This window comes from Oxyura jamaicensis, chromosome 15 (genome assembly GCF_011077185.1).
Source record: "Oxyura jamaicensis isolate SHBP4307 breed ruddy duck chromosome 15, BPBGC_Ojam_1.0, whole genome shotgun sequence".
Taxonomy (NCBI): Eukaryota; Metazoa; Chordata; class Aves; order Anseriformes; family Anatidae; genus Oxyura; species Oxyura jamaicensis.
Genome location: NC_048907.1, coordinates 6,737,808 through 6,750,082, shown reverse-complemented (window position 1 = coordinate 6,750,082; position 12,275 = coordinate 6,737,808). Strand labels below are relative to the sequence as shown.

General features: G+C 51.6%; 1 protein-coding gene across 8 annotated transcripts in view; it reads right to left on the bottom strand.

Moving 5' to 3' along the window:
- TBX5 (T-box transcription factor 5) overlaps positions 1-12,275 on the bottom strand; it is a 127,335-nt gene that overhangs the window by 24,974 nt on the left and 90,086 nt on the right. For 4 of the 8 annotated variants that reach the window (XM_035340607.1, XM_035340608.1, XM_035340612.1 and 1 more), the window contains 5 exons: positions 9,202-9,377; positions 8,043-8,137; positions 5,402-5,521; positions 4,637-4,784; positions 2,509-2,661 (listed from right to left, as the gene is read on the bottom strand). In XM_035340607.1, the coding sequence (XP_035196498.1) occupies positions 2,509-2,661; positions 4,637-4,784; positions 5,402-5,521; positions 8,043-8,137; positions 9,202-9,377 (692 nt within the window). Of the gene's footprint in view, positions 1-2,508; positions 2,662-4,636; positions 4,785-5,401; positions 5,522-8,042; positions 8,138-9,201; positions 9,378-9,472; positions 9,618-11,433; positions 11,458-11,877; positions 12,003-12,275 lie in introns of those variants that run through there. The other 4 variants (XM_035340609.1, XM_035340606.1, XM_035340610.1 and 1 more) reach the window with 4 other exon arrangements.

Below are 12,275 nucleotides of genomic sequence, written 5' to 3'. Positions count from 1 at the left end.
TAATATTTGGGAATCAACCTGATTGCAATCACCCATTGTGTAAACGGCAAGGAAATGAAATGCGCATGTGACCTATTTTAACACCTCAGTATTTCTGGGGTCTTTTCTCAGGGCTGTGGAGAGGGGGGAGGTGGCCAACCGAGCTGCTGACAAGCACACTGAAAACTTTACAAAAACTTTCTTCGTAGCTTAACCCTCCTTTTGGGGAGCAGGGCTGGGGAGGAGGAGAGCCCAGTGGGCTTAAAAGTCTTTGCAGGCTGCCTAAAATATCAGGGGAAATAAGCACAAGCCGTGTATGGGGATCGCAGCTGTGCTATTGAAATAAATTGACTGATCCGAAATCAGGCAGGTATTTCTATAAGCTGTGTAAGCACAGACTCAAACACACTTATGGGCGAGTCATACAATTAATACCATGATATAATTCACCTATAACATAGCTCTTGAAACCTAAAACATGGGTATGTATAGATTATTGTGTATAGATGCAAGTGAAACGTGTCAGTGAATAAAAGCTCCATGCATAAAATGCTTCAGCATATAAAAACTGTGCGGAGAGGTGGATTTGTGTGAAGGGTGCTCTCCAGGGGATGGGTAGAAGTGGGAGCTGTAAATGGGAACATTTACATCTCATGACAATGAGATGTGGGGATGGACAGACCCTCCTTGGGGAGGTCCGTACAGACAGACAGCCTGCAATCACTGATGGCAACTGGAAGCACGGTCCCCACTGCAACCTGAAAACGTGCTTTGCCCAAAAAAATCCCACCTCAGCTCGGAAAGCCATGATGGGGTTTCTGCCCATGGACAAGCCCACATGGCCATCACCCCTCCTGTGTCACCCTGCCAGCAACAGCATCAGCTGCACACCGGTGCTGAGCTTCGCCCGCACTGGGGCAAGCAGCAAATTTTATTCCCTTCCCTGGAGGGAGATGCCATTTAGGGTAGATCATTCCCCGGTTTATTTTTATGGCCCTATCTTTTTCAATTGCGGCTTTATCTTGGGGCTACGGCCTCGCTTTTACTCGCTCCCCCAGGCGATTCGGTGCAGCAATCGGAGGAATGCACGTGCTGGGGGGGAGGGATGCAAGTGTGTGTAAAACGTGTAGGGGGTGTGTAAAATATGTAGTGGTGTCTGCGTGTGTGCGTGTGCATGTGTCTGCTGGGATGCGAGCGCGTGTGTGTCTGTAGGGATTCATGTGCTCGTCAGTGCGTGTGTTTTGACAGAGACAGATATGCAGATGTCATTTCTTATCAACCAGATGTTGTTGATTTACAATCAAATATTCCTGCTCCTCCTAATATGGCAGTTTTCCCAAACTACTGTGCTTACATGTTTTTGCTTCGCTTTGTTTTATTTGCGTGGTAATTTTTTTTTCTACAAAACAGTCCTATTTTTCTTCAAAGGAAAGCAGTTAACTTCAGGTCTGTTTTCTCCTAGGAAAATGCATTTAAAGCAAGCAGTGTGTCCTGTTTTATTAACTCCCAGTTCTATTAATATTATATTCTTTCTCCGAATCCATCAAGCAGAAGTTAAACTTGATTTTATAGCATCCACAGCGGAGTTATAATTTAAGGCATAATTTGGCGAGGGCTCAACTTGGATTCAATTTGCCTCTCCTGGTCGTGCCAACAGCTCCTATTTTAAAGGGCAGGGAAGTATTTTCTTTTCTCCCTAGCTACGGTGAAACATTCTTCTCCAGCCTACCTCTGCTCCCCATGGCTCCCTGGCCAACCAGCCGACGGAGGAAATGCGACCATTTCACGCACGTTTAGGAGCTGCCCTGTTACATCTCCAGGAAAGCATCCAGGGTGTTAAATGACCTTTCTCCATAAATAATAATAATAATAATCACATAACTCACTCTGTCAAGCATAAGGGAGCTATCCTACCTGCCTGTAAGGACAAGTAAAAGCCTTGCTTTCTACACCATTAGGGGAAACCATCTGGAGGCACCGTGGGAGAGCCCAAATGGTCACATTTTCATATATTTTGCATTGTTTTGCTGGGGCAGGAGGAACGGACTGCAGGCACAGAGCCTCCCTTCCTGCCAGGGTCTCGCTGCCAACCCCGCAACCCTCAGCCGGCGGGGAAGGAGCCGGCCCCGAACAAAGGGACGAAGCGCAGCCAGCCCGGGTTATCAGGGCCCCCCGGCCGCTGAGGGGAGCGCCCGGCTCCCTTCTCCAGCGCCAGATTACGAGAGCCTTTGACCGATGGGGGGAAAGGAGATAAAGCCAACTTCCTCGGTTGGTCGTCTCCTCTCTGAGCAAACCATCCTGTTGAGCTCATTCCCCCTCGGCTCGCCCTAAAGTCTTTGGATGCTTTGTGCGCGTCGCCAGGAATAACAGGGGACAGGACAAAACCCGAGGGATGGGGAGGGCGTGCGGGGAGAATGGAGGGGAGCGGAGAAGAAGGAGACCAGAGGGCCTCAAAAGGAGTTGTGGCAGGAGGCAGGGAGGAAGAGGAGACGCAGTCTGCCCAGTGCAAAGGCCAGCCCAGCCCCTCACCTTGTGGTTTTGGTAGGAGGTGACGGCAATGAAGGCAGTCTCGGGGAAGACGTGGGTGCAGAAGGCAGTGTTCTTGGAGCCGAAGCCATTGTTCTCGTCCGCCTTCACAATGTGCAGCCGGGGCTGGTACTTGTGCATGGAGTTGAGGATGATCTGGGCACGAGGAGAAGGAGAGGATATCCCGTGGGAATGGAGGGGGCACAATAGCGCGCAGCCACCAGCACACAGATGGGGAGAGGAGGAAGAAAGGGACCCACAGACCCTCCCCAAAAAGCTTTTTTCCTCCCCAAAAGCTTCTCCTCTTCAGCTCCCCCCCCCCCCCCCGGGGACCATAATATGTGTTGCCACAGCCAGTGGGGGCTGTTCCTACCCCTCACAGCCCCCACCGTGACAGCACAGGCATCTCAGTCCCCCTCCCCAGTAACTCTACAAGATATGGGGAGAGAAGCAGTGGTGTGATTTAGTGCCCCCCCAAACCCTGCCACCCCCAGAGGATGAGGACAGGAGTGTGGCGGGGAGGGAAGCGATTTGGAAATAAAAAGCGGCCCCTCCTCGGTACCGGGTTAATCTCTGGGGACAGTGGCGGGTGGGGGGAGGGGGTTGGGGATGAGGGGGGGACACTGGCGACAGCGAGACGCAGTGCGCCCCGACGCCGGGCCCCGACGGCCTCGCCGCCTCCCCCGTCCCGGGGGTTTAAGCAAATTGCTTTGACATCCGGGAAAGCCGCAGACATCAACGGTGAACGATCTAATGGGTTTTAATTTCATTACCGCGACTCTAATTGAGAGGCTCCCGGTGCAGCTCCTCCTCTGAAGTCCCTTTCCCCCCCTCCCCCCCAGAGCGTTGGCGTTGCTTGCAGGGACTTTTCCCCAGAGCCGCCTGCTCGCAGCGGGGTGATGCCTTCGCCCTCCACACACCCCCCAAAAAAAAAAAAAACCCCCCCCCCCCCCCCCGAAAAGAAAAAAACACCCCGGGGGTGGGAGAGGTGTTCCCCCGAGCTCCCCACCCATTTCCTGGCACGTCCCGGGCCCTGGAAAGCAGCGCTCGCAAAGCGCCTCTCCCCAAATCCCAGGGTAAAGGCAGTAAAACACAATAAAATGAAATAAATTAAAACACCCCCCGCCTGGAGACGGAACGGGGGCTAGGCAAAGGATGCTCGGCATTGGGGTGGGTTGGGGGATCTGCCGGCCGCTTCTCAGCCCCTACGTGGGCGTGTTTAAGAACACAAAATTTAACATTAAAAAGTGAAAAAAAAGGAAAAAAAAAAAAAAAGAGGAAAAAAAAAAAAAAAGCTTGGGGAAAAAATGAAACTGAAGTGTTGAAATGAGAATGGAGAAAAATACGCTCTTGGAAGGGGGTGGTGGGATCTGGATTCGGGTACCCGCTCAAGTAATTATATATATAATTATATATTATACATATTATTCGTATATGCACATATACATTCTCTCAGAGAAACACGTATCTTTGGAGACCTTCGAAGGCGAGCTGGCTGCAGAATTCAAACAAGCTTTCACGGTCCCTTGGGTCTAGCAAAGCCCTTTTTATGTCCAAGAAGCTCTTGTGGGATGTTTTTTTCTTCTTTTTTATTGTCTTTAATTATTGTTGCCTTTTTTTTTTTTTTTCCTTTGGATCGAGGGATCCGCATGGCTTTGGGTCCTATTTCCTCGAATAATTACGCCTGATAGATTCTACCTGTTAGTCAAATTCGCGGAGGCAGCGAGCAGATTTTACCACTCGGAGACTCCCCATGAGGTTAAAACCAGGTAGCTAAATAGGCAATTAAGCCGGGCCCTGGGGTCTGTAATCAATTCCCACGCAGCGCTGCGAAATACCTTCAACCCCCCCCCCCCCGCTCCGCCCCCTTTTTTCAAAAAAATAATTATAATTTATGGAATTTTTGGCGGTGCCCATCACTGGGGTTCATCCCAACCTAAAAAACTGAGAAAATAACATCCCACCAAGACAAAAGGTTTGGACCATGACCTTCGTGGCTCTGGCACCGGGGGGGGGTGCCACGCGTGGGTACGCGCCCTGGGGATACCCACGGGAGCACGCGTGGGTTGCCGGCCGCCTTCCCCGGTGGGAACCCGCATCTCCCGACCCGAAACCACCTTTGGGGACTCACATGTCCGAAAGGGTCGAGGTGGTTGTTGGTGAGTTTGAGCTTCTGGAAGGACACCAGCTGCCGCATCCAGTGCGCTCCGGTGGCGGGGGAGTCGGGGTGCACGTAGAGGCGACCGGGCATGGCCGGCTCTGCCTTCCCCGTCACGGACCTGCGTGGGACAGGGACACTGAGCTCCGGCGGAGGCACCCACACCCTTGGGTGTCCCAGCACCGCGCAGGTGGCCCCGGGTTTCAGAGGCAGCCGGGCGGTCTTCGGGAGAAAAGACATTTACAGACACACGCACGGCGCGGAGAATTAATTGAGAGCTTTGGCACTTTTCCCGTCCTAGATCGCTGTTTCTCCGTTTAACCCCATCCGTCCCCCTTCCTAATTACCGACACCCCAGCCAGGAGCAGAGCAACCGCGGCGTACCCGTCCTTCACCGTTTCCCTGCCCGCAGATATTTGATTACAATTAAACCATCCGTTCCTCAATAGCCAATGGTCCCCATCGTTAAACAGGATTGCAGGTATTGTTAGTTAATTGCAACAAGTTCTTTTTTTTTCTTTTTTTCCTTGTTTTTTTTCCCTTTAAATATATATATATTTTATATATATATATATATATATATTATATATTTTCACATTCCTTTCCCGAGGAGCATCCCGAAGCCCCAGCACCTACAAGAGGTGCTCGCCGCCGGTTCGCGAGCCTCTCCCAGCCCGTGCTGCCCAGGTTTCCCGACACGAAGCAGCCCTCCCTCCCTTTCCCCCCGGGCTTGCGTACCATTTATTATCTGCAAATTTGTATCTGTGGTCATCCGCTGGTACAATATCCATCAACAGTATGTACTTAGTTTTTGGATTAAGTCCAGTGACCTTCACTTTGTAACTGGGGAACATGCGCCTGTAAAAGAAAGAAGTACATAAGTATAAAAAGGAGAGAAGGGAAAGTTTCCCAAGGTGTTTTTGTGAGTGCGTTTGCGAGGCCGAGCCCGGGGAGGGGGGACATTTAACAAAGGGGTGATGCCGTGCTCTGGGGTGGCCCCTGCAGCCGGGCTGGGGCGTGGGAGCCGGGCGGGCTCCCGGCTGAGTCGTAGTTCCGAGCCTGGCAGCTTTATTTGTTTACCTGCTCGTGTATTCCTATCTTTGTTATCACCTATTTCGCCAATATTTCGATTCGCCTTTAAAAAAAAATAAAATAAACAAATCCGGTCGTGAGATCTTTTGGAAGCAAGTTACTTTCCTGTTTGCTTAAAGTGTTGGAACAGCAGGGTAGATTTGCCAAAAAAAAGAAAGTAAAAGTATATATATTTTTGTAAAAGTACGTATTTAAAGTACGTATATTTCAACAAGCCTCCGTGTGTATCAACGGTTCTGTGTTCAGATATGGAAAAAATACAGGTACTCAGGTGTAACACCGAATCAGTACAAAGACATCAGCAAACACACCTGACAAATACTTGGAAACATTCAGATACACGCTGAAGACGGGGGCTTTTCGAAATATTTTCCATTACTGTGAGGCAGAGACTTAAAACACCGATGTTATTTTAGTTTGAGCTTTCCAAATATTTAAAAATAAAGCAGATGAAAACGTATCCCTTGACTTAAACCACGCATTAAAAAAAAAAAAAAAAAAAAAAAAAAACTCTAAAAATACTGCACTCCTCTCCAAGCCTTGAGTTCTTATCTCTGCGATAGGGCATCTGGGCTGTTTTTTAAATTCACAGTAAAAAACCGAAGGGGGAGAAAAAAGGGCAGTAACGGACAAAGTGGGGAGTTAGCCTTAACGTTTTGAGGGCAAAGAAACCAAACTCCACCTGAAGGACGATCTGTAACTCCATCGAAAGCACCTGACCAGCAAGACCCCGGGCTTCTCCAACAATAAACAGAAGGAATTATATAAATAAGTGAAACTATCCCATATCTACCCCGGTGAAGCGTGCGCTCTCCCCTAAAGACCCCGCGCTGTAAATGTCTATTTTATTGCTCTCCAGACGAGGTTTCTAGCCGCGGAGATATTTGTTTGAAATTTCTGCAAGGTGGTTCATGTCTGTCTCCCTTCGTGAGCTGCTTTTTGGGAAAAATAAACTGCTTTTTTGCCAAGTCCCCGCACCCCCGAGTGGAGCTGGCGCCAAACCACTGGCTCTCCCCAGCTCCCGCACCGCCGTTTTTCCTTTAAAAATCGCAATTTTCAGCTTGCAGAGAGCTTCAAAGGCAAGGAGAGCCGTGAGACAAATCTACTTGCAAAACTTTATGCAGCCGGCTCTTTTTCACTATTATTTATTTATTCCCCTCCCTCTTCAGGCAAATTTTGGAAGACCACAACAACTACCAGATGACAGAGCAAAATGAAAGTTTGGCTCGGCGTGGTTTCTTGTGCCCTCGCAATCTAAAGCTGTTTTTAAATCTATTTCTGTGCCGAGGCAGCAGCAGGTAAGTCGCTGAGTTTAACATCGCGACAAGAAGAGTCCCGCGACAGGAGCTTGCTGATGGGACCGGAGAAGCTGCTCCTGGGTCTCTGCCTTAGGCACTCCGTTTAACGGCCCTCCAGGACGTCAATATTAGGGATAACGTTAAATCGCCCCAAATATATTCGCGTACACATATAAATGTATCTGCGGATCAGGTTTACTCAGCCGCTCATGGAATCGATTACGCCCAGTCCCAATAAAGTTGGGTTTGCGAGGCTGTATATTTTTCTACACACCCACGCAGACAAACACACACGTATAGAAATGTGTATCTGGCCGCAGCTAGATCCACATGCTATTTATTTGCGGGCACATCTATCTCTGCATCTAAACAGCCGCGCTATCAGTACATAAACAGGAGCTTCAGACCACATCGACTTTTAAATGGAGTGGCGTGGGTGTTCTGGTTATATGAGCACACAATAAATAAGAAGCCTCGGGAAACAGCGGAACGCATTACAAAATCGCAGAAGGACGGGGCTGCCCCTTTAATTAATAATAATAGTAATAATTAATAACGAAATCGCTCCGCGAGCTGCTCTAAACAACGTTAGCTTTCGGCCAAGTGGTTGCAACTCGCGCTTGCCTGGAAAGCTTCCAAAGGCCTGAAATTGGGATTAACGATCCAACTGTTCTGGTTAAGAAAAGAGCCAGAAGAAACAATTTCTCCTCAATATATCCTCGCAGGGAGGGCCCGGCAGTGCCGGGGCAGAGCCGAGCAGCACGGGCAATGCTGTGCGGGCTGTCCCGGGGCCGCGACACGCATCCGTGGCCTCTCCCACGGGAGACACAAACACCCCGAGGCTCGGGGAAGCAGCGGCTGGGCATCCACAGAACACCGGAGGGGCAGCCCGGTGCAAAGCCATCCTCGCAAACGCGCGTGAACCAAGGAGGATCCGGCCCCACGGCTCCGAAACGGAACGAGGGGCTTGCAGGATGGTCGTAGCTTACCTTCCAGCCTTTGTTATGATCATCTCCGTCCCCACTTCGTGAAATTTCAGCCACAGCTCGCGCTCGTGCAAAAACACTTTGATTCCTTCCATGCCCTGCAAGGGAGGGGGAGTCAGAGCCGGGTTACCCTCCCGGGGAGCCTCGGAACCCCCAAACCCCGGGGGGAAGCCGGAGCTCGGCTTGCAAAGCCGGGGGGAGCCCGAGTGTGTGTGTGGGGGGGGGGGGGCCCAGGCCGGACCTCGGTAGTGCTGAGCAAGGGGAGCCCTGGGGCAGGACCCTCCATGCACCCGGAGCAGGGAGCAATACCCGGCTGCTCCCCTACACACCCTAAACCAAGCAGATTTCCCATCCCCAAATAAAAAGCAAGGCCGAAGGCCGAGCAGGCACCGAGCGTGAGGTCTCCCCGTGAGGATTTAGCCACGAGGAACACGCGGACTAGCTCGGTAGTGAAACCCGTCTTCCCCCCTACCCGATGCCCCCAACCCCCTCCTCGGCAATGCGGAGAGCAGCTCCCGTTGTGCCCCCGGGGAAGCCCACGCATGTCCCAGTACCACGCAGAGCCCCGGCGGGGCGTGGGCTCGTGAGGGTGTAGGGGAGGTGCGAGGGGTACCGCCGGGGGTGCCTGGCCCCGGGTGGCTGCGGGGGTGCCCACTCGTGACCCCCCATTCGGGTGCGTGGGTGCGGATGGAGCAGTGTGAGTGAGGGCCGTGCCGTGGGCGGGGGAGCTCCTCCGCGTGTGAATGTCATGATTAGAGACACGGGAGTCCGTGGGCACGTAGAAATCCGTGCACACGGCCTCTGGGGACATTTGCACACCCAGGTGTGGACGCATGGGACCGTGAGGGTCGGTGCACGTTTGGGGTGGGCTTTCCTCCCGGCCCCCCCCCCCCCCCGCATACCACGGACACGATCACCACCCCCCTCAGCGCCGGAACAGGGGGCCCCCGATAATGGCAAAGCAGGGAAAAAAAAAAAAAAAAAAAAAAAAAAAAAAAAAAAAAAAAAACATTTTTAAATGACAACCAGGTGGGAATTTTCTCTCCCGTGGGGCCTAAAAGGACTCCTTGCTGCCCAGAGCTGGGGGGGGGGGGGGGGGGGAATGCGAAGAAAGGGGAAAAATAAAAAGCAAGGGGGAGGCCGGCTGAGGCCGGGTCCTTACCTGCTGGGTGAAGGCTGCCTGGGGAGAGGTGGGGGGCTTGCTGGGGGCCCCCAGTTGCGTGTCCTGCTTGGCGTCAGCCTGCAGCTCCTTGGCCTCCGAGTCAGCCGGCGTGGTGGGGAGCCCAAAGCCTTCCTCGCTATCCGCCATGTTACGAGCTTCCTTCGCCGAATCCCCCACTGCAGGCACACATCGGGGAGAGAGCAGAGATAAGAGACGCAGAAGTCAAGGCTGACGTTTAATAAAATATAGAGAGAGAAATAGAGAAATTCACATGCACGGAGCCCAGCGCTTGCGCGGCTGGTGGGCGAACCCGCAACTCACTTCCAGCCGCCTGGGGAAGGGAACGAGGCCCTTTAACTTTGGGAGAGGGAGAAATAAAGACTTTTATTTATTATCGCAGCCCGCAAGGGATGATAGGATTTGGGGGGGGGGGGTGGGGGAGGGGGAGAGGGGAGGCGGTATTATTAAATGCATCTTTTGGAAAAAGGTAAACAGCCTCTCTCCCGCAGCCCGATGGCAGAGCGCACCGGGGGCCTGCTTGGGGGCACCTGGCTGGGGACCGAGGGACTCATGGCACGAGTGGCCGAGGAGATGGGGTGTCCTCCCCTGGGGGGGGGGGGGGGGAAGAGCCTCCCCCCGGCCCTGAGAGCCTCACAGTCCCCGGGCCTCGGCCGGGCTCGCTGAGGCCGAGGAGGCTCCAAGCCTCCCCGGTCCTCCCAGGGAGGTGGGAGCCCGCACCGCTTGGTTGCCACCAGGCAAATGCCCCCAAAAAGTGATGCCGTTTGTGTAACCCCATTTTCTAAGAAAATACAACCCTCTGCACCCCTGCGAAGCGCGACCTTTCTGAAAAATAAATAAATAAATAAATAAATAATAAAAAAAGCCGTTTATTCACCCCCAAAACCCAACGCCCCCGGCCCGAACGGTTGCAAGACAAGCAGCGTCGGATGGACAAGACGACTGGAAAATAAAAGTGCAAGTAAATCCATCGGCCTAGATATTGTGCAAGGTAACCTGTGTACAGGCTTGGGGACGGGAGTTGCACTCGGGGGCTCGGGGCTGAAGCGAGCGAAGCCCTAACGTGAGTAAAACTGCACCAGCAGAGAAAACCGAGCCTAAAAAATACGGCTTACATCCGATGCGAGTTTTAAAGGCAGTATTTTGATGGAGCTTTAAAGGCTCCATCAGGAATGGTAAAAGTTTCAAAGCAGGAGGAAAAAAAAAAAAAAAGATAAAAGCGATTGAATTATCTGTAAGTTTTCTGTTCTTAAGGAGTTTAGAGTTTTAGCAGCTTAAAAAAATATCTCTCGCATGTTTCAAATAAGAGGATTCAATTTTGAAAGGCTAAGCATATGGAGACAATATTGCTTTTAAGTACACGAGAATGGTCTGAAATGAGTTCTCCTTCTCCCTGTAACAATACGTAAAACCCTTTAAAATAAAAACAAACAAAATAAAAAGGCAATTCGCCTTTAAATTTAGAGGAAAATTGGGAGTGGGAAGGGGGGGGGAGAAAATGATCTTCCCTGCTAGTGGTGGGCAATTTACACATGCACGTATATATAATTTAAAAGGACAAAAAGCGAAGGGACTCCGGGTCCGCACCTCTGGAGCGAAAGATCATTCCCAGGACCGGCCGTGCCCCCCTCCCTCCCTTCCCAACGCTCCTTTCCCACAACGCCCCAGGCAGGCGGGCTGCGCTCGGGGGCTGCGGGGCGAAGCAAAACCGCGCAAAGTGCGCGGCCGGCAGCGGGAGCAGGGCCCCGGGCCGGGCAGATCCCACGGGCTCCGGGGCAGCCCCGAAGCTCCCGAGACAGAGACCATGTAAGGCTTTTCTCTTCCCCTCCTCCTCCTTTCCCGAGCTGTTTTTTTTTTTTTTTTTTTTTTTTTTTTTCCCTTTTTCTTTCAATTTCCCCCCCTTTTTCTTTTTTATTTTTTATTTTTCCCTGGTGCAGCCTCGGAAATCCCAGCGATTCATTTTTAATAGATTTCCCTCAAGCTCCGATCCCTTATTTCTCCCCCCTCCTCCCCCCGAGACGGCAAAGTTCGGGGGAAAAAAAAAAAATAAAAAAATGTTTTATTAAAACAAAGAGGGACCCAGCTATGGGGAGCCCGGCTCCAGCGAGCCTCCGCGGAGCGCTACGCACGTCGGTGGGTCCAGGCATAATTAAACAGATTTTTAAAAAATAATAATAATCTGAGAGGGAGGAGGGGGTCAAAAAAATAACCCACCAACTCGGAGCAATTGGCGAGCCGCGGCTTCTAATTTTTTCCCCTTTAAAGAGCTTCTGAGAAGAAATGGAGCTTGACAGAACCAGGCCGCGGCGGCTGTATGAAAAATGCATCTCGCTTTGCTAAAGTAGCACCAAGTGGGTTTGCAATAAAGGAAAAAATAAAATAAAATAAAATAACACCCTAAGCCTTTTGTTCCAGCCTGTGCTCGCTTCGCCCCGCACGCAGCGGCCCCCCCAGGCCCCCCAGCCAGCCCCGGGAGCCCTGCAGAGATCGCCCCCCCCCGCACTCCGCGGCTCCCGGGGCCTTGCAGGCTCGGCACAGACAATTTGTGTACAACAATGACCCCAGCCAGGCACTTTCGCTCTCTCCCGGTCACACACGCACGCACACACACATATTACAGACACCGACGGACATACATGGCAATGGAAGAGCTGTTACCTTGCTTGTTGAATTCCATGCAATCAATGCATCTCCATATATATATGCATGTGTATATTTTCCCCCTTGGCAATGGAAATTACAATGGGATCAGGCTTCTCGTGTGCATATTTCCTTTTATTTATTTATTTGCGGATCAGCATGTGAAAACCCAGCCTGGAAGAAAAAGATCTATCCAACGCAAGCTGCTTGCCTGCTTCTCTCTCTCTCTCCCTCTCTCTCTCCTGCTCTCTCCAAACACTTCCAGGTTGTCAGACGCACTAGAAAGGATCCTGAGACCAAGATAAAGCCCCCACCCCCACCCCTTTTCTCAGCCTGCTCTGGAAGACAGTTTTCCCCACCCCACTCTTCCTACTCCCCCTCCTCAAAATAGCAATAATAATGAAAAAATATACTAA